A 22,816-nucleotide genomic window follows, 5' to 3' on the forward strand; every position below is an offset into this window, starting at 1 on the left:
CAGAAAGTTTCAATTGTTAATGCAGGCCTGCATATAATTATAATATATAGAAAGAAGAATGAAAGAAAGAGAAAGACAAGTGAATGGTGGAAAAAGGATATAATTATTGAGGAGCCTATGAGTATTCAGTTCCATCCGTGTGCACTTAAGGGCAGAGGAAAGCTGTGCTGAAAAGATTTATAGGAAATTTCACCTCTCCACATTTCATCTGAACTGGAGGGATCGGTCCGGAGCCTTGTGCTTCGTGATTAGAATCTATAGCAAGAGAGAAAAGGTCAATGGTAATTAAAGTACGAAACCATGGAGAAAGCGCAAATTTCCTAAGGTTGGCATTTGGCAAAATAATAGATTATACTGTTCTGCCCCCTTGTGTTCACAAGAAAAGAAACATGCTTGAATGATGAGCAAAAATTACTTTTTTCCCCTTTTTCTCCAGTGCAGACCCAACATAAGTCCAAAAATGTTCCTAAAATTAAACATGAAATTCAGTTCCTAATAATATGAATGCAATACACATTAGCATGATGTCTACAGGCTGAATAATAAAAGTGGTCAGTTTTATATTGCATAAAAATGTACATGAGCAGCTTACACAAACATTAAGCATAACAATGTATTAGCATTAGCTATTTTAACGGGATGAATCTGAATTTTATGCATGGGGGTTTGCTAGATTAATTAGCAAAATACAGTATAGAGTTAGATTGAACACACAACCTTTGACAACAAAAGATGTGGGAAACTTTTTGTCCTATTTATTGTTTATCCAACTAAACAATTATATGGTTAGTTGTATTTAGCATAGTTTCCCCTGCTCTCCAGATAAGAACAGATAACTGTTATAGATTTGTGGATGAAAATATTAAACTAACTAAGCTCCAGATATCTGATTCTGTGCAGGTCTAGTGAATCTCAAAGTTGTTTTCGTTATGTATTACATTTATGCATTTAGCAGACCTTTTATCCAAAGCGACTTACATTGCATTCAAGTTACAGTTTTTACATTTTATCAGCTCTTGCTTTCCCTGGGAATCAAACCCATGACCTTGGCATTGCTAGCGCCATGCTCTACTATTTGAGCTACAGGAAAGCTGTGTATTGATGTGATGTGTATGTAAATATATGTATTAGATCTAAATTTATTTCTGTGAATCCTGAAAATAATGTCTATTACACAACACAATATACACCTCACTTTTTATTTGTTTGTTCATTTATTTACTTGCACTACAATCGTCATATTTATTCTACAGTACTCTTAAAAGTATTGTAAGTATTGCACATGCACTTTGACCTTAGAGCTGGAACGGTTAATGTTTGTGGGATTAATGTCCAAATGGTGACATCTTGTGATAAAAATATGTACTGGATTTATATTTAGATTTATATCACATGTATATTATATAGTTCAGCTGTATAAGGGATTGGTTTTATTACATTTTGAAAAATTAAACTACAAAAAAAAAAAAAACTACATGGAATATTGAATTTTCATATTTTATACACATCACAATTACGTTTTATCAGTTCTTTTTATTTAAAGAAAAATACTTGAAGTTTATATCAATTGTGTGTATATATATATATATATGCATATTTTATGGTAGAAAACATTAATTATCTTAATGTTTGCTTGTTCTTGAATGAACACACACACCTACACACCACTAAAATTTAATAACTGCACCAAACTCAGTGATCGGTTTACAATAAGCTTCAGGTATGAATTATTTCATCACATTGAATGTTTAAATCAAGACACAAACACAAGAATCATACAGTATCAGATCTTTCTGTTTATGTCAATGAATATGAAAGTGTTTTGTAAAATTTTCAACTGTTGTATGTATGGATCTACTCATATATTGTAAATAAGGTTTATAGCAAGTGTTAACAGTGACTAACAAGAATGAATCTGAAGGGCAGGGTTGTGTGGGGTTGCTATAAACCATTAATGCTCATTTGATTGGAAAGAAAATACAACCCCACAACTCTTTTGTTAATCAGTGTGTCACACCGCCACGACACACAGCACACTACACCACAGCACCATCTACGGCTCTATAGCAGCCCCTGCACCCACCCACCACAGCACATTTTTACAGATACTTGCTCGGCCCTTGAGTCTTTCAAGGGAATTCTTAATTATTTATTAATTACATAGCAAGAGAAACAATTAGCTTTTGTTTTTCTGTTCAGTGCCTTTTGCACCTCTGATCATGCACTATGTGACCTGTTTTTGCTGGTTATTTTTTAGAGTCAGTGATGTGTCCATTAAAAGTTCATGGTCATAAAGCAGCTGTCGGGATGTTCAGATGTAGAGCAGGTGATCAAGGCACAATAAAAATCGTCACTTTTTGACTTCTACAAAAATGACTGCGTATCATTTGTCACTTGACAGGACTAAACTTGAAAGTTTGTGGCATCACTGGCTTTTATCACTGTGACTCAGGCTCCTGTCCATATCTAGGTCTTCACACATCATCTCCTCACACATTACAGCTGTTCAGCATTTCCCTCGTGCATCCAGAGCCAATGAGAATTCACAGGCTGCACACACCCTCTTTATTCAAGGTTTTACAATGACGTATGAATTCATCGAAAATTACTCAACTCGTTTTATTTGATTTGAACTCTGTGAATTGAACATTTATGCAACGTCAGGGGTCAAAGGCGCTATTAACGGTTCTTATAAGAACTGGAGGGGAATTCTAGAAAGGAATAATTATAGAATTATAAAAAGAACAATGTGTGGATTGTTTGGACAAAACACTATTATTTTTATCATGATTATTATTAATAGTTGCTATATACTTATTTTATTAGTACTAGTAGTAAGAATAATAAAATAATATAATAATATTTATTCTATTTAAATATTTGGAATGTTGGAAATGGAATTCATTTTTTCAGTCTGGATAGGGTTTGTACTGTCAATTTCAAAAGTAACAAAAACAAAGTTTACTGACGTCTGGTAGTGTTTGACTGTGATCTGTGTCAACACAAACCTCCAAACAGGTTCAAAACATGTTTAGTCAGGTCACTTACCCAACTGAACTGTACTTTATATCTTTGTGACAGAACAGAATGGACGGCGGCAGTAAAAACAAACTAAACAATTGTGTCATGTCCTTTCTCTAATTTTGGCATGAATTATGTCAGTATGTACAAGTTGGTTAAAAATTCTTCATCTTTCATCTGCACTGAAACCAGAGACCTTGACCTGACCAGCTTGTAATTCTAGCAGACTCAAAGAAACCCAACTTACAAGAATGTGTTTCAGCTTTCTGAAATGAATTACAACCAGAAGTATCATGCACATTTTTTCTTTGGTCATGTCTTGATCCTGTAGTGATCCTGGCCTGCAAAAGGCAACCCTGATTTACTTTTCTTTTTCTTTTTTTAAACATTTCAAAGGAAATGCATGTGCTAGTCTATTTTTATTTGTTTGTTCCTCGTCTCTCTTCTCAGAACAACAACTTTGTACAGCTTTTTTCTGAAGGCTGCAATCTCTCCGGCTCTTCCAGGCATGCATTACTCATTCTGTGTAACTCATTCTGTTCACCAAAGACTTTGTTTTGTCCATGCAGTGTTGGCTTTTAATTTATTCTGCTGACGTTTGATTTACAGCCAAGCCTCTTGCTAACACCCAAACAAATGCTCATTAGTAGTCAGGTCTACAGCAGACACACAGGAGATCTCTTGTAGTGCATGAAAATAAGTACAAATATACATGTGAGCTGCCTAGTCAGTAATATGCACAGGCAGATGGAGCGTTCTGTACCTCGCATTCTGTCCAGTATGCGGTGATAAGATGACTGTGTTGTGTGGTTAAATATTGGTCACTTATCACAACAATAGTTGTGCTTGTGAGACACCAATCAGAGAACTGAATCGCTCTTGCTAAAATCCTTAAAAACCTTTTATTCAGCAAACTTGCATTTCAAAGCGCTCAGAACATGGATTGCTGCAATGCATGAGTGGATTGCCTCACCCATCTCAGGTCAGATGATAACGGAGAAATGGCCCGTACAATATGACTTTATTACTAAGAGTGAGTTAATGATAAGTCATAATGGGCCAAATAGTCAAACAAAACATTAAACCAGATTTTCTGCCATTTTGACGGCACCATTAGTGAGCAACATGAATGAGGCAAAAATGATATATATAAATAAATATATATAGACGTGTAAAATTAATTTCTTCTTTAAATTCCACAGTATAACATATTGCAGTTAAATTTCACAAGTAATTATTCAACCCAAAGCCTATAAGGCAAACTCCTTATTTTGAACACATGATGTGTGATTTTACAGATTTACATTGTAAAAAAGCGTAACTGCCATTGTTAGCATTAAGCTTTTTCATTTATTGAGTTTGCATGTGTTTGCTTCCTTTGAAACTAATTTCTTCTTTAAATTCCACAGTATCTGTGTATATTGCGGTTATGTTAGCCGAGTCTTGCACAAGTAATAACTTTCCACCCAAACCCTCAGGCAACCTCTTTATTATGTTTGTTGTGTACACTTATTAAAGGGGAATATTCAAACATTTGTGATTCTCTCTGTTATCAATGAATGCACTCTAATTGTTCTGCAACAAGTAGTAACATTTAAAAAAAAAAATGTTAGTCAAATGTGCAACTAAAACATTTCAGAAATACATTCCAAAAATTGTGCTAATATTTTGAGAACTTTATTAAAGACCAGATATTGTTATAAGAATGAGAATGTTCCCTAACAAGTCTTGCAAAAATAGTTTTGTTCATTCTCAGAAAAAGGTATCACTGGGGCGGAACCTTTTCAAAGGGTACAAATATGTACTATTTAAGTACTAATATTTACATTTCAGGTACTAAGGTGCACCTTTAAGGTACTTATTTGCACCCTTTAGGGGAAAACAAAGTACAGAATTCTCAGTTGAGAGTGGTACAAATGTATGTATAGGCTGATTCAGTGGTATAAAATCTAATTTGTCACTTGCATGAAAGGAGTTCATTTAGATGTTACCTTTTTTTTTTTTTTCTGTGTACAGGTGCTGGTCATAAAATTTGAATATCATGAAAAAGTTGATTTCACTAATACCATTCAAAAAGTGAAACTTGTATATTCGATTCATTCATTACACACAGACTGATATATTTCAAACGTTTATTTGTTTCACAATCCTCTCCAGGGTGAGGTTATCCTTATTGCTTGTACACTTCTTTCTACCACATCTTGTCCTTCCCTTCGCCTCTTTATTAATGTGCTTGGACACAGAGCTCTGTGAACAGCTAGCCTCTTTAGCAATGACCTTTTGTGTCTTGCCCTCCTTGTGCAAGGTGTCAATGGTCGTCTTTTGGACAACTGTCAAGTCAGCAGTCTTCCCCATGATTGCGTAGCCTACAGAACTAGACTGAGAGACCATTTAAAGGCTTTTGCAGGTGTTTTGAGTTAATTAGCTGATTAGAGTGTGGCACCAGGTGTCTTCAATATTGAACATTTTCACAATATTCTAATTTTCTGAGATACTCCCAAACGAGCATAGTCTGTGAATTATTTTTTTTCTCCCCGCTTTCCTCATGTCATGCTGTATCTCTTCCTCACTCTAAAACTAATTCCTCGTAGGTGTAAACATACTTGGCGAATAAAGCTCATTCTGATTCTGATTCTGAATTTGGGACTTTCATTAGTCCCATTTCATTCATCGTCAGTTATAATCATCAAAATGAAAGGAAATAAACATTTGAAATATATCAGTCTGTGTGTAATGAATGATTCTAATATACAAGTTTCACTTTTTGAATGGTATTACTGAAATAAATTAACTTTTTCATGATATTCTAATTTTATGACCAGCACCTGTATGCCCGAGTCTCATAACCATGCCAAAATGTTTTTGAGGGCATGTAAATCAACAGTATTTTTCACAATGAAGGGAACATGTTTTGATTGCTTCAGGTTAGTCAAAACCATCTATACATGCAGGTTAATATATTATCTATATGATATCAATCCACAATAATTTCTGTCATTTATTGACTACTTGATTCTATCAGCTTAAAGGTTTCAATCAAAATCAGAAATTAAACTGAAAGTGGGTTGAAAAAGAGCAAACTCACTGCAGATTGTACCTTTGGCACCATGTTGATTTAAGGCAGCAATTATGTTTTCAGTTTTATAGTGGGTTCATTTTATTTTTTTGTGCTCGTTGGCAGTCCTCATAACTCTTATGCTTATAGTTCATGTACAAAAGTTTTCAAAACATCAGTTATTTTGCATTACTCCAATGCAACAGCTAGTAACTTTCCACATGAATTCATATTATTACCAGAGGGTTTGTTTACATCCCAACATACACCTTTCATGTCAAGGACTTGGGCAATGAATAATGGGCAGTCAACATATCATTTAGCAATAATTTAAATATTATTTACAAGAGAATGATCGTAAAACAAACAAAAAAAAAACCTTATTGGTTTTCTGTCATGGACACAAGCACATTCCAGGCTTTCCTCAATATACAGAGAAGTTCAGCAGCCACGTTAAGAGTCACATGATAAATAACCCTACATTTTACCAGTCATATTACACGATAGTGTGAAATATGCATGCAGCATATTGTTTTAATCAGCTCATTCTGAATATTTGTTGGAGGCCAAATCTATTTTCGTTTCTCGGCAACGCCCCCGTATACTCCCCCTTCAGCGATGCAAATATGTGGATGAGGCTGACTTACTACCGCTGTTTTATTGATCTGACCAACTGTTAAATGAAGCTTACGGGTGTTTAGCGTGAACAACTGAAACCCCATCAATGCCGACGCTTATGTGGGACTCTCCGGTGTAAATTCATTTTGTTGCACAATGACAATCTTTCATTTGGATGATTTTTTAGCAGGATGGATTGGAGGTGAGTTTTATTTGTTTTGCATACCTTTTAAAAAGTTCATATGTGTTTAACATTACAAACAAACCCCCAAAACCCACGTTATACACACAAAGCCTATATTTACGCGACTTGAAGGAAGTTTATCTTGTTTCGCGAACTAGTTATCGTCGCTTCTATATAAAAACCCCCAGCGTTGTTAGTTTCAATGAATCAGCTACTTTAAACTGTTTAAACTGCTATTATCTGCATTTTAGATCGTTTTTTTCTTGAAACAACAGAGAAAAGGGGAAAATTGTCAGGATAGAAAGTGGAAAACGCTTGATTGAGAGATGGAAAGAAGCTGCGTCAAGGGCGTCTATGTTTATTTGCTAAGTGATGTTCTCCTGAAAGAGTAAAAAAAAAAAATAAGTGTTTTTTTTTCTGCAAGTTTCAAGAGAATATACATCCGTTTCTACTAAATTTCTGTCACGTGTTGGTCAAAACCATGTTAGTAAAAAACGTTTAAATGCTTTGTTTCCAAATTATTTTATGTGCAAACAATGCTCAGTTTACGCGTTTTGGCATAAACGGGGTGTAGCGGACCCCGTCCGAATGATGGCCAACACTTTACTGATGTTTGATCTTTTCAGCTTTCTCTTTCTGAAAATTGTATGGTGTATATAACAGCACGCAAAATACTATCAAACACTCCAACGCAGCTCCATTCTTTGCGAAAGATGGATAAAAAGGGGCACAGGAAACAAAAACCTTGAAAAATTATATACGACCCGCCAAATGCTGGCCAAAACACATAGATGCCGATTCGCACGGGACTAATATTATCAAAGGACCTCGGTGTTCGGCGAAATATGGTAGGTCATTTGCGGGGGAAGTTTTACTTTACAAATTACAGACATGGCCGATTCACACGGGATTAAGATCACAGACAACCTCCACAATTATTACAAATGACTGGAGGTCACCAGGTAATACTAATCCCGTGCGAATAGGGCTTTAGGTTACGTATGTACCCCCAGTTCCTAGAGGGAACGAGACGCTGCGTGTGGAGACGCTTTGGGGAACGCCTTCAGCGTAACCAGCTCTGAATACAAGTGAAATCTGTCCAAAGGATGGGCGAGACGTCACGGGCGAGGTGACGTAATGACCAGCTGGTATAAAAGCACGTGCGGTGAAACCGGCTTCAGCTTCTAGAATGAAGCAAGCCTGGCAGGGATGCCGGAAGTGTGGCCTCGAGACGCAGCGTCTCGTTCCCTCGAGGAACTGGGGTTACATACGTAACCTAAAGGCTAGTTCACACTACAGGATTTTAAGCCCGATTTGCAAATTAACGAGCTCGCCGACTGGTCGGGCTGTAATCGGGGGAAAATCTGCGGGTGATCGGTGCTCCGCGATCTTTATGTGTGAACTACACAACAATGCATCAAAGACGCTCGTTGACGCGTCGCCGACACCTTGCCGACGCCAAACAAATATCTAGCATGCCAAATATCTGGACCGGTCGGCCGACTCGACATCACGTGGTGTCAGGTGTGGTGACGAGCTACAGCCAATGAAAGAGCAAGGCATGGGTTGAGGTCACCGGAAGAAAAACAGCAGCAACTTCGCTTAAAGAAAAGGCTTATATTTTTGCACATAAGCGTCTTTCACAGGCTTTTGGCTGCTATATTTTTTATTAACCACCAATAGTTACTGTTGCCATGACCGACAAACACTCGCACTACACTACTGTTCTCACGCAATGAAAAACACATCGCAGAGCTGAGAGGAAACTGACCACACACAGACAGAGAAGACAGAGCAGGTTACTGCTGATATGAAACAAGGTCTCAGGACTCGCAGCTTTTAAACAGAGTCATTTTTAAAGAAATTCAAACAATAAATACTTTTTTGTGGCTCTTCAATGTGTCGTGACAGATCACTGTATTGCCTCAGTTCAAATACGTGAACCGATCGTCCTTTCATATTTATTTAATGCACGAAATGAACATGAATAAACATCAGAAGGTGTTTAATTTCAACTGTGGAACACACTATTTTAAGTCCACCGAAGTTAATCTACTCCTGTCTGATTTGTGGTTAAGGTTAGAAGGGATACAGCTGCGGCTACTGGGCATGTGCATTTACATATTTTCCGAGCCCACAATATAACGTGAAACCTATGAAAATGGTTTTGAAAAGCACATAGCGCCATAGTTTCATCACTTTGCGAGTGTCGCAGTGACCGTCTTTTTGCAGTAAAGGACCTGTCATAGTTTAATGAGTGGGAAGATGACATGAAGCTCGCGGTTAACCTGCATTGAAAACAGATGAGCGCACATGTGCATATACAGCTCCCATTCAGGGCAAAGTTCACGGGATTTTGTCCACAGAATGATAGGAGCACACTTTTTTAACATATTATTTTATTATTTAACACTCAGCATTTAACTTTAGCGCTGCAAGCCATGCATAAAGTGCATGAGCAGATTTTCGGGTAAGCAAAACAAGCACTTTTAAATACCTCAGCTTATTGCCGTTACCATGGCAGCCAACAACAGCACAGCTTAACCCTCCTCACATATTTATATTTAGTTATATTGAAAAACTTTCAATTCAGTCGATCTTTTTCACCCCGTTTTAACATGTATTTATTTGAAGACTGGCCAGCTGTCAGGCAAGATGGCGGATAGCAGCGGCGGCACATAATATACATGTTCTAATTGGTCAGATCACCTTTCAATCAAGCTCTTTGCGAACGGTCAATTCTCGCGTGTTTTCATGACAAAACGTGGTTTGGGGACCGAATCGAGTTGTTGGGTGACAGAGTTGTTGTCAGCTCGTGTAGTGTGTAACCCCTGGTTGCGGATCATTTACATAAAGTCATGTAGTGTGAACGCCACAACGACTAAAAGACAGACAATCAAGTCATGTAGTCTGAACGGCACAGCGATCTGCCGATGTGTAAAGTCGTGTAGTGTGAACTTGGCTTAAGACGTTCCTCTTCAGGAACTCGAGCTGCGTCTGGAGACGCTTTGGGGAACGAGATATCCACGCTGCCAGACTTACCAATCCCTGCCCAGTGTGTATCCATGGGGAGCACATCTAGGGCAAGAGGACGGAAGAGCCTGGAGTGGCCCGCATGTCCAGGCCGAAGAACCTGACAAAGGTCAGGGGTGTAGACCATCCCGCAGTGTTGCAGATGTCCTGTATTGGGACACCTGCGAGGAAGTCCTTGGAGGCCGCCACACTCCTGGTGGAATGAGCCTTGACTCCCATCGGCGAGGGGAGGTCAGAGGACTTGTAGGCAATGTGAATGGCATCGACAATCCACCGACTGAGGGTCTACTTTGAAGCAGGAAGACCTCTCTTAGGGGGACCATAGCAAATCAGCAGTTGGTCCGCCTTCTCCACAGGGCAGCTCTGTGGACGTATGCATCCAGTGCTCGCACTGGACACATACAGTTAAGCCTTTGCTGGTCAGGCTCCCGAAAGGGAGGAGGACTGAAGGCATGCAGTACGACAGGCTGTGGCGTGACGGAAGGAACTTTAGGGATGTACCCTGCACGAGGGTATAAAAAGGCTTTGGCCATGCCGGGCGCAAAGTCCAAGTGAGTAGGGGCCACTGACAGGGCCTGCGGATCCCCAACTCTCTTTAGAGAAGAAATTGCCTTCAGGGTGAGATGGCGATCCAAGATCTCCTCAATAGGCTCGATCAACCAATCGCCGATGTAATTGAGTATGCGGATGCCCTGTAGCCACAGAGGAACCAACGCAGCATCCACACACTTTGTGAAAGTGCGGAGTGAGAGTGCTAGGCCGAAGGGAAGAACCCGATACTGGGAAAGCTTTGCCCCCAAAGCAAACCTCAGGAACTTCCTGTGAGTGGGAAGGATTGAGACATGGAAATATATGTCTTTTAGATCGATCGCGACAAACCAGTCCTCGGACCTGATTTGAGACACGACCTGCTTGAGTGTAAGCATCTTGAACTTCAGTCTGCTGACTGAGTGGTTCAACTGACACAGATCTAAAATGGGACGCAACCCTCCATCCTTCTTTGGAACTATGAAGTACCGGCTGTAGAACCCGGATACTCTTTCGTGAGGAGGAACCACCTCGATGGTCTCCTTCCTTAAGAGAGTATCTACCTCTTGTTCCATTACCAGAGCCTGCTCGGGGCCACCAGAGTGGAATTCACCCCATTGAGTTGAGGCGGACGAGAACCGAACTGGATTCTGTAGCCTCTCTCCACAGTGCGCAGGACCCACTGAGACACATTTGGCAGTAGTTTCCACACTGCGAAATAGTCTACTAAGGGAACCAGTCTCTCAAGACTGGCTTCTGATGTAATCAGAGCGGCTATAACTAGCTGCTCCAGAGACCCCCGAAGGGGTGGCGAGCATCCCAGTTCCGCTACGTTTCCGGGCAGAAGAAACTGGGATATATAATACGGTGGTGTATGCCGCTCTTCCCCAGCGGGACCTGCCCTTATGAGTCCTGGGCCATGGGCACCAGGACTGCCTCAGCCGAAGTCTCCTATCGAATCGACTGTCCTCAGACCCATTATCTTCTAGGAATACTAGACTGGTAGAACCAGAGCCTGCAACGCAGGACCCAATGAGACATGCTTGGCAGGGGCTCCCACACTGCCAGGTGCCCACTAAGGGACCCAGTCTCTGGAGACTGGCCTCTGGTGTAATCAGAGTGACTAGTTTGGTATCCTGGAACGGCACACCGGCAGGAGAAAGCCGAACTAGCTGCTCTAGAGACCAGGCGGAAAAACTGAGATGTGTGCTCGCTGGAGATCGCTGCGCCCTGGAACGCCGTACGTGGCAGGGTTGGCAGACCTATCTCTTGAGGGCACTGAGGAGAGACGGGCACCGAGTACCGCGGTGTACATCGTTCTTCCCCAGAGGGGCCGGCCCTCAGAAGTCCTGGGCCATAGGCGGCAGGATGTTTTAGCCGAAGACTATCCAGCAAGAATGACGGTCCGCAGATCCGCCTTCTGCTAGAAAGCTATGGCCCGGGAGCGCCACTCTGACTCCAACAATCTGGGGAGTACGAGAAGTGACGCCCCCTAAATGAGGAGCTGGAACATCGATAGGGGGCTGCTAAGAGAGGTAAAGCATCGTGCTCTCACTTGAGAATGCTTTTTTTTTCTCAAGAGGCTCCTATACACATATGTATCTTTTACATCATTACATTCTTCAAAATTAAATGCAGAAAAACAACCAGACGAGTAAACACAGTCTGATATGAAAAGGATTCATAATATGAACGAGAATGACGTAATGCATGCATCGCCTCGGCAACGCATGCTGCAACAGCGAGCTCTCACTCAAAGGGGGGAAGAACCGCACCGCGGGCTTCCAGCCCTGAGCGAGAGCGCTAGCTCTGTGGAATGCCGGTGGAGATGGGGCGAACCCGTCTCCAACCCGTCCACCAGATCTAAGTGTGATCCCCGCAATCTCACTCGCCGCCATGCCTCAGCAGCGGTGGGACCAGAACCGCGAGATCCTCGTTCACAATAGGGCTGAACGATATGGACAAAATTTCATATCTCGATTTTCATGCCAGATATCTCGATATCGATACGATACGATATGACTACGGGTTCGGTGAAAACCAAGCATTTCTCAGAAAAATAAAAACATCATAATACAAAAAAAATTGGAAAGTGTAGTTTTATTTTTAAGAACTCGCTGGTGGACGTCGACTCGTACGGCGTAAAGGCCCTTTCAAGGCCCTTTCACACAGGACGCGGCATGCGCTGCGCTGCGCTATGAAACCCATTCATTTCAATGGCTTGCGCTGCGCGAGGGCGGTTAGTTGCGGAGCGCACCAGCGGCGAGCTTGCGCGCGCGCCGCGGTCAAAGTTCAAAATAGTTCAACTTTTGCCGCTGCGCTCTGTGACGTTTCCCCGCGCGGCCAATAGAAACGGGGCATCCAAACAAGCGCCGAACTCAAAATGGATGAACAGCTGATTCTGTGTGTCTGAATTTCCAGAGCTATACCATACAAGTTTGCGGTCGAATAGGGACCTCAGCGGTGCATTCAAGGGCACTCGTTAAACTGATGTTCGTTGTGTGACTGCCAGAGTTGTATGCAGGGCGGGGCGAGCGCGGAGAGGGGAAATCTATATCGTCTATATCGTTGCTTTTTTCGATAGTAATATCTTGAAAGTTCATATCTCGATATAGATACGATAACGATATATCGTTCAGCCCTAGTTCACAATAAGCCCTCTCTCTCTGGGGGGGAAGAAACCGCGGTGTGGGCTTCCGAACCCAGAGAGCGGGCACTGGATCTGATGGAAAGGACTCTCTTTATTCCCTCTACCTGATCCATCTGCGATCCCCAGAAGCGCAGCCGCTGCCCCGCCCTTTTCGGCGAAAGCGGGGCCGGTACCACGAGGAACGCTGGTAAAAGCTCCCTCCTCAAAGAGAGCCTTCTGAGAGCAAGCATACACAGTGACAAACGCTCACAAAGTGGGCAGTCAACTCCCTCAAGAGCGGATTCTGCGTGCTCTGCTCTCAATCAGACCACACACGGACTGTGTGCATCCCCAGCAGTGAAGAACACACAGCCTGTAATGCGACCTGCTCTTGCCCAAGTGCTAGTTCCCTGCACTTAAAGACATTGTGGAGCTTATTTCAAGTGACTGTAAAACAAACAACACTTAATAAGACTTACCTCATAGATCGACAGACACACACACAGAGTAGCGGTTGCTGAATGACAAAAAAGCTGACGCCGGTTTCACCGCACGTGCTTTTATACCAGCTGGTCATTACGTCACCTCGGCCATGACGTCTCGCCCATCCTTTGGACAGATTTCACTTGTATTCAGAGCCGGTTACACTGAAGGCGTTCCCCAAAGGGTCTCTAGACGCAGCTCGAGTTCCTGAAGAGGAACTGGTGTTCTCCATTGAAAGGAAACATTTAGTTTGTAAAGCCCTAATGTGCCTGTGCACCCACCATGAAATGTTCATAACAATGCAACTTATTCATAAAATGGACACTGTGTTCTGCTCCTACAATGCTATGCAACAGGCAGAATCTATCATTACCGTGTTTGTCTTCAGTTGCATCATACTGAACATATACAACTGCTTTTGTTACAGGAGCATCCAGTGTGATTGTGGGACATCCGCTTGACACAGTCAAGGTAAGACAGATCCTTGTTTTGGGATTCATTTTGTACAAATCCTATATTACGTATTTATTATTTATTCATATACTGTAAAATGCTGTAGTTCATATGTATTTATATTTCCATTCTAGAGGTAGTCAGTTTTACTTTCTAAGTTCCCACTGGTATAACATGTATTGGTTGGGAATGAAGTGTCAGTCGAGGGAATAATGAAAATAAATTCCTTTGTGCTTTTTTTACAGACTCGTTTACAAGCTGGCAAAGGATACAATAATACTTTCCACTGTGTTGTAACAATCTACAAAAAGGAAAATGTAAGGCTTTATTACACTGACTATCTTTATAAATGAATTAAAAATGTACTGGCAAGTATTTTTTTCTCAATTATTGTGTCAAAACCACTTCAAATGGCCACAGATCCTTGTATTCGCTGAGCCATTCTTGTTTTTCTATACATTCTTTTTTCTCTGGTACTTAAACTTTATGAAAAGTATATGAAAACTTATTTACACAGTGAAAACGCAGCTATTAGAGGGTGGATCCAAATGAAAAATATAGCTGCAAGCAGCAATTACGGGGCCAAGCACTACAGAGGCAAAATGAGGAGCTAAGCATGGTATGGAGCATCAGACCAAATGCAACGAGTAATAAAAGCAATTTTAGGAAGATTGTAATTGAAATGGCTGAAAAATCATAAATATAACCTCTAGTAATATGATTAAATGGCTTATCACGTTTCACCAACAGGTGGCGCTGTAATCAAATCATTTTGGTGTGTTGTGTGCAGTGTTGGGCAAGTTACTCTGAAAATGTGATTAAAATACTGCTTACTCCTTTTAAAAGTAATCATGTTACTGTTTTGATTACTTTATTTCAAAAGTAATTAGTTGCATTACTTTTTCTGTGGCTACATCCATGAAATTTACATGAAATCCCAGCATAAACGCTCCCAATAAATATTTATTAAAGCATCAACATTCACAGAACACTGTTATTTTTAACTAAAGCAAGCATAGGCTGCTGTGTGCATGGTTTGGCATGGCAGATTGCCAGCAAATAACGCTGCTTTAATAATCTCTAAAAAGTTCATCGCTATCTCACAAAGCTCTGTTATAACACAATGAATATATGCATAATGATGATGATGCATAATATATCTTTCATAATGTCTACAGTTCGTGTGTTATAATGAGAGGATTCGTGAGCACGCACATTTCAGCACTACACTTCTGAATGGCCATTGCATTTCTGAATTCAACATTGCTCAGCGCTGCAAACACGTGTTATAGCCTAAAAACTGCGCCTGTTAATCATTTTATTTTCTATTCGTTCTTGTTGATTTTGTGCAATAGATGAATAACAATTTATTTGTTTTAGATATTTTATGTTTAGATATTTCTATTTTGAGGGAGTCCCGTGAATCATTTTATTCTCCCGCATCCCGCGCACACAAGAGTCTGTACCCGCCCGTACCAGCACTAGCCCATATTGTCCTGCGCAGCACGCATCGGAGCTCGCGGGAGTGCAGGTCTCTAATCCACTGGCACTGAACTCGACTGTGCATGTGCTACACCCTTTTTACAATCTAGATTATAAAACACTGCTTTCTGTCAGCAATGTAACGTGGCAGTAAGGTATAGAGACCTTGGTTTTTAACTATAATCTAATTACTACTTTGAAAATTATAACGCGTTAAATTACTCTGTTACTAAAAAAGTAATCAAATTACAGTAATGCGTTACTGCCCAACGCTGGTTCTGTGTGAGGTGACGATGGCACACACAAAGTTTGTTGTCATTGGCTACGTGACTGCATTTCCTTTACAGGTCTGAGTCTCGAAATGTCTAGTTCACAGCAGCTTACAGTTGTATTTAGAAAACTGTCTGTATGAACGTGCAACGGGAGTCAAGCCCGTATTCCTTACCAGTACACGACAGTGACCAAAGTAAAATCAAAGATGGCAACGTCCATAAAACTGAAAGTCTTATCACTTTCTGACACGACAAGAGTCCAATAGAGCCGCGAGTTCTTCGTCAAATCTTCATTAACTGACAGCAGCTTTTAAATTTGGGTGGAGAGCGGAGCATTTGAATCGCTCGCAGAACACAAAACTGAAGGGAGCGGCTCCGATGGAAAACTGACTGGATCTAAAACTATCAAATGACACGCAGCTCATTTCTCCGTCACTGTAAGTTACTGAAAACACGTGAAAAAATGTAACACACGGTAGATGAGCGTTTGTGCAGCAGAGCGGCTCTCTCTGGCGCTGTATGACGTGACAGACAACTAGTTGTCCAGTCCTGTTCCGTTCACACAGCGCGTGTGTTCCGAGAATATGGTTGTGAGTCCTGAAAATTTACAGGTGTGAGTTCGGTTACAGAATGCGGTTGTCACGCCCGTAAATAACTGAACTGTGTGGGAACGTAACCGTATTAACCGACTCAAATACAGGACTGACAACCGTATTCTGCTGCTGTGTGAATATGGCCATTGTGCTAAAGCTTTGCAGAGATACAGCCTCAGAGTAATTTTGGCACCATGCCTCAAATTTGTAGCGGCGCTGTACAAAAACGGTTTCGTCTATAGACATGAAATCCATAACTTTTTGTCAGCACAGTCTGAAGATGATTTGACCCGATTTTGAAAAAGTAGGTTTAAAACATAAATCAAAATGCGGACAGGAAGTTCGGCTTACTATGGCATAATTGGTATGTATGTTGTTGGCATGACCCAAGGAATATTTTGAGGCAGTTTCATTACAATAGGTTAACGCAATCAAAAGTTATTAGCATTTTTGGAAATTTCATAATTAATTGTTAATGAATGGTTTATTACTCTTGACCAATAGGTGGCACTGTTACCAAAATGATGTGGCCTGGTCAGTGTGAGGTGACAATGGCACATACAAAGTTTGGTGTAAATATGTCAAAGCTTTGCAGAGATACAGCCTCAGATGCAGTTTGGCATCTTTCCAGCAAATTCGTTGATGCGCTAAACGAAAACCGTTTTGTATATCTTCACGAAACCATAACTTTTTTGCCAGCTTGGTCTGAGGATGATCCGAGTCAAATTTGGTGAAAATCGGATCTGCGGTATAGGAGGAGTTCAACAATCTACAAAAGTAGATTTTCAACATGAATCAAAATGGCGGACAGGAAGTTCAGCCAATTATGGCAAAATTGGTATTGATGTTCTCGGCAGGATCCAAGGAATATATCAACATCAGTCTCATTACAATAGGCTAATGCAAGCAAAATATATTAGCATTTTTAGAAATTTCAGTATAACTTTTGGTCCCAAACTTTTTGAGTACCATTAGGGCATGGTGTCGGAGATGCATACCTAGTTTCGTAACAATACGTCAATGTATAAAATATTGCATTTTATGACAAAATTCAAAATGGCCGACGCCCAAAAAGGCTGACATGGGAAAATTGGATATGGTTTGACTCAGCATGCTACACCGAATCTAAAGAGACCTAAAGTTTTGTGACTTTTGGCCAAACCATTCAGAAGTTATAAACAAAAATAGCCATTTTTCTCCAGACCACTAGGTGGCACAGCGCCGAAACACGGTAGGTAACCTCAGGTCATGCTTGTTATAACACACACCAAACCTCAATACACCAAACCATTGCAGAGAAATAGCCTCACAAGTATTTTGCGTGCATTTCGTCGAATTCATTTGCTCATTATTCGAGAACGGTTTGACGAATCAACTTGAATTCCATTACTTTTTGCCAGCATGGTCTGAAGATGATCTGAGCAAATTTTGGCGAAAATCAGACAAACCTAAAAAAGAGTTATTAAAAATAACAATGTCGACTCGGCATGAGCCAAGGATTCAGAATTTTCCTTCTGTGCCTTACGGTTCAAAAGTTATTAGCATAAACATGAGGGAAACTTTGGACAAGTGGTGGCGCTAGAGAGTTTGAGTTAGAGACTCTAAATTTGCTGTGGTTAATGTTGAGACTGTCCTCTATATGTGTGACAAATTTCATAACTTTCCCGCAAGCGATTCTATGGGCTGTCATAGACTCAAGAGCAGAAGAAGAAAAAGAACACCAACGTATACAATAGGTGCCATCGCACCTTTGTTGCTTGGCCCCAAATAAAAATTAAAGTTACTTCCTTTACTCAGAGATTGACACTTAGTTTTTGGTTAGTCATTTGGAGTATTTTTCATCATTTGAAATGTTGTTAATATCATACAAATTTCTACCAAAGATGATGCCACTTACTGAAGGATGATATCATTAAGGATATATTTTGATAGATAAAAAGAATATTTCAGAAGACCAACCAGATGGAAACAATATTAAAGACAGAAAAGCAATGGTAACACTCTAGTTTAAAAAAAGCCACCAATAAAAAAGGCATGGGACAAAATTTGTATAAGTGAGCCAGCCCCCTTATTCCCAGACTCAATGAGCAGGCTATGTCCTCATCACAGGGTTTGGGACTATATTCCCAATACTGAATATCAGGAATGACCCAATTGTTTGGTGTAAACAGGTATTTCCTTTCCTTGGAAGGAAAAGAACACAATCAATCTTTCTTTTGTGTTGTCTCAGGTAACAGGCTTTTTCAAAGGCCTGTCCTTTCCATTGGTCAGCATCACCCTCTATAACTCTATGGTGTTCGGCTTCTTCAGCAACACGCAGCGCCTCATTAGCAGATATCGTTATGGTGACGGCAGACACCCATGCAGCATGCTTGACTTGACTGTAGCGAGCATGCTGACTGGTCTGGTTTCAGTGGGGATAGGCGCCCCCGTTGACCTTGTCAAAATTAGACTGCAGATGCAAACCCAACCTGTTCTTGCAGGTAAGTCGTGGCTATGCATGGACTCAGACAGCACATATTCATGTTATAAGAAGAATGGTTACTGAAAGCTTCTCAAAGACAAACATTTCCAGGGAAATAATGTCTTTTGCACAGAGTGTTTCTCATTTACTGTTTTGTGCGTTTCCAGAGAACTTTAACCTTGCTGGGAATGGGAGTGTCCCTCTGCGGTCGATGGGAATTCAGTCCCAGTCATTGTACAGAGGGCCACTGCACTGCATTAGTACCATCCTGCAGAACGAAGGCATTCAAGGGCTCTACAGAGGCGCGGGAGCCATGATATTGCGGGATGTACCTGGTTACACCCTGTACTTCATACCGTACACGTTATTCTGTAACTGGCTGAATCCTGATAGCAATGCCACGCCCCATCCCTGCTGCATATGGCTAGCAGGAGGTTTAGCAGGTAAATGAGACATGGGCCCTATTCCAAAACTTGAACCTAATAAGTGACTGATTTAATGCACTTTCAAATGCACAAGTTTAACTTGTAATTATTTTCATTAGAGTTTTATGTTAGCCTGTTGCTAACATGAGTCCAACAGTAGTCCATCTGAAATGGATTGCATTTGGTATTTAATGGATTATATTAATAATCAACATTTTCTCACTTGGTCGGCCACCTTAAAGGAACATTTCAGACAAAAATACAAATTTGGTGAAAATGTACTCTCAGGCAATCCAAGATGTAGATACGTTTGTTTCTTCTTCATTTTTGGAGAAATGTAGCATTCCATCACTTGTTTACCAATGGATCCTCTGCAGTGAATGGGTGCCGTCAAAAACATCACAAAAATCCACAAATAATCCACACCACTCCAGTCCATCAATTAACATCTTGAAGTGATCAGCTGTGTGTCTGTAAGAAACAAATCCATCGTTAAGACATTGTAACTTTAAACTGTTGCCTCTCATTGCATTTAATTGATGGACTGGAGTGTGGATTACTTGTGGATTATTGTGATGTTTTATCATCATTTTGACGGCACCCATTCACTGCAGAGGATTTATTGGTGAGCAAGTGATGGAATGCTAATCTGCTCATGCATGGTCTGACGGTGAGTATTTTCAGCCCATTTTCATTTTTGGATGAACTACTCCTTAATTTTTTTCTATGCTTATCATAAAATTCATTATAGGATTGGCTTCACAAATTTAATACTGTCGTAAAATATGGTCATATTTGATCTCAGAATGCAGTATAATACAATAAACCTTGCATAAAATTCAGTTCACTAGGTTTAACAGAGCTATTCTTTTCCAGCCTGAATGTGATGCTTACCAAAAGAAACACCAGATGCACTGTTAGTGTTTTTCAGTCTGTTTGCACACGTTGAATTGTTTAAAAGCTATGTCAGACCCTCTGTATGACACCAAACCACTTTTCAGCAGTCATGCACTGTTTGGTTAAGGATAGTGGGAGGCTGCATTATTTTGAAATTTCTCACTGTACTTCCCATTAAAAATTTCCCTCCTGTTGGTGTGTGACGGGAAAGGCCTGGTTTAACCTAAATATGACCCTACTAGGAGTCAGGTGTTTTAAGGACACAGAATACTTCACATGAGATTTCACTTGTGGCTATGCTGTTGTTTCACAGGATCCATCTCGTGGGTCACCGCCACACCAACAGACGTGGTGAAAAGCCGGTTGCAGGCGGATGCTATGCAGCACAGGAAATACAAGGGCACTCTGCACTGCATCATGCAAAGTTATAAGACAGAGGGAATACATGTAAGTTGCTGATGGATGCAGTTTCAAAAAGGGAAGGTTTCAAACAAAGTTGTAATGCAGCAACTGCAGGACAGTTGCTAAACACTTACTGAAGTAGCAAGTTGAAACAAGTGCACGCTCAAACATGTTTGGTCATAAATGTGGTTCAAAAAATGTAGTATATATACAGTAAGTCACAGTATATACAGTAGGTCACAAACACAGTTTATAAAGGCCTGGTATAAGTTAAAAACAATATGCTGATTCAGAGTTTTGTGAAATATGAATGTAATACTGATGCTTTTGTTCTTTTTTCCCTGCTTTACTATCAATGTCTAATACAGGTTTTCTTTCGTGGAGCGACTGTCAATGCTATCAGAGGATTTCCAATGTGTGCAACCATGTTTCTTGGTTACGAGCTTTCCCTCCAGTTTTTCCGCAGTTTCTAACACAGATTCATTCTGTTCCTGGAAACAATTTTAGAGGGTTCATGATTTTAATGGCATGTATTAAAATTCATTGTTGATACAATCAGTGAAGCTTTTAGGTTTTTCTTATATTAAGAAAATAGGTACTTATTTTGAAAATATTTTACTCAGATACAGTATTTTAATATATGATTATGCATCACCTGTATGAGAATGATAGACTAATTTCTATTTTGCACATACACATGTATATGTATTCAGCATTGGTCACATTTATGCATTATTCCCTTACAAACCATTAGCCTGTGCTTGAATGAGTTTTTATCTACTTTTTAAATAAGTTCAGTAGGCTGTCAGTGCAATGTGCCTTTAAAATGATTATCTGCTAATACAGTATTTTTCAAATGTCAATAAATCAAATGATATACTGAGGTAAAGTGTCTGCTAGCTTGTTTGTATGAATCGATTTCAAACTAATACTGATTGTTTTACTTGATGAATTTGAGATTTTATTTTTGTAGAAGTATCTCTCAAGATAGACGTTTTGAAAACACCACCTTTGAAATCAGTTCACGTCCTTAATATTTCAGATCCTTATAATCTGCTTATTATGGAAATTGTAATATCAGCTCAAGAAAAGAGATGTAAAAAGTACATGGGTTGGAAAAAAAAAAAAATAGGGAAATATGCAGTATTTCATTATGAAGGTGTTTTTCCACCATTTGCTGTTAATACAGCCTCCAACCTTCTCAGAATAGATTCATGCAACTTTTAAATAGTCTCCATTTGAATGTTCATCTTGGTGCTCAAAACTGTCCAGGTTTTATGATCATGACACCATATTTATTGCATTTTATCATTGAGATTTTTGCAAGATTTAGCAATTCTTTCAGAGATGTTGGTTTTGTGGAGACAGGGTCATTAAGGTGAATACTGAGGTTTGCTGCTCTAGTTCTGTTGTTTGTTGTTCTTTAATGTTCAACGGTCCCTATCATTCGCTTTTGGTTTTTGCCCACTTAATGATTAATTTTTCCATGCTTTGTGTATACAGTAAAGACATATACAGTATACATAAAGAGTGCTGTCCTTAAAACACCAAACAATTGGACTGTTAAAGTTACAGACACCCTTAACTAAATGGCCTCCTATGATTTGTCCTTTTTGGAAGTCTAACATTTCACCCATGGCTTTTACTAAACACCTCTGAACATAACTCATACTACACTGATATACAACCTGAACCTAGAGAATATATATTTAGGTAGAATATATGTATACACACATATGAATAAACACATATGCAATTATATATATAATTATATATGATATGGTTAACACTTTATTTTAGGGTCGCTTAACTAGTTGCTTATTAGCATGCATGTTACTAGAATATTAGCTATTTATTAGTAGTAATTAAGCACATATTAATGCCTTATTCTACATCCCTAATCCTACCCAATACCTAAACTTAGCAACTACCTTACTAACTATTAATAAGCAGCAAATTAGGAAATTATTGAGGGAAAAGTCATAGTTAATAGTGAATAAGTGTTCCCTATTCTAAAGTGTTACCAACCCGTGTAATAATGGGTGTTCATATTATTTTTCTGACCCCTGTATATAAAATGAAAGATTTTGATGTTGCTTCTGATACACTAGATGGCGCTGTATCATTAAGTGAGGAAAATCAGTAGTGACATTATGGAAATGTCAAGAAAAAATGTTTCCACTAGATGGTGACACTGTATCTAAAACAAACCTCTGAGACCAGCCTTTTCTATAAGTGATAAGTGACATACTACCAAGTATGGTGACCCATACTCGG

At 40.0% G+C, this 22,816-nt stretch overlaps 1 protein-coding gene across 1 annotated transcript; it reads left to right on the forward strand.

Moving 5' to 3' along the window:
- Nucleotides 1–6,772: 6,772 nt before the first annotated feature.
- LOC306853263 (solute carrier family 25 member 48-like) lies at nucleotides 6,773–21,012 on the forward strand (the record flags this gene model as incomplete). The annotated part of the gene is made up of 7 exons (XM_079390544.1): nucleotides 6,773–6,896; nucleotides 13,979–14,022; nucleotides 14,250–14,321; nucleotides 18,582–18,834; nucleotides 18,983–19,258; nucleotides 20,451–20,584; nucleotides 20,908–21,012. Exons 1-7 carry the CDS (start codon nucleotides 6,851–6,853, stop codon nucleotides 21,010–21,012), a joined length of 930 nt encoding a protein of 309 aa, XP_079246670.1. The 5' UTR covers nucleotides 6,773–6,850.
- Between the last annotated feature and the right edge of the window lie 1,804 nt (nucleotides 21,013–22,816).

This window comes from Barbus barbus (assembly GCF_936440315.1).
Source record: "Barbus barbus genome assembly, chromosome: 33".
NCBI lineage: Eukaryota > Metazoa > Chordata > Actinopteri > Cypriniformes > Cyprinidae > Barbus > Barbus barbus.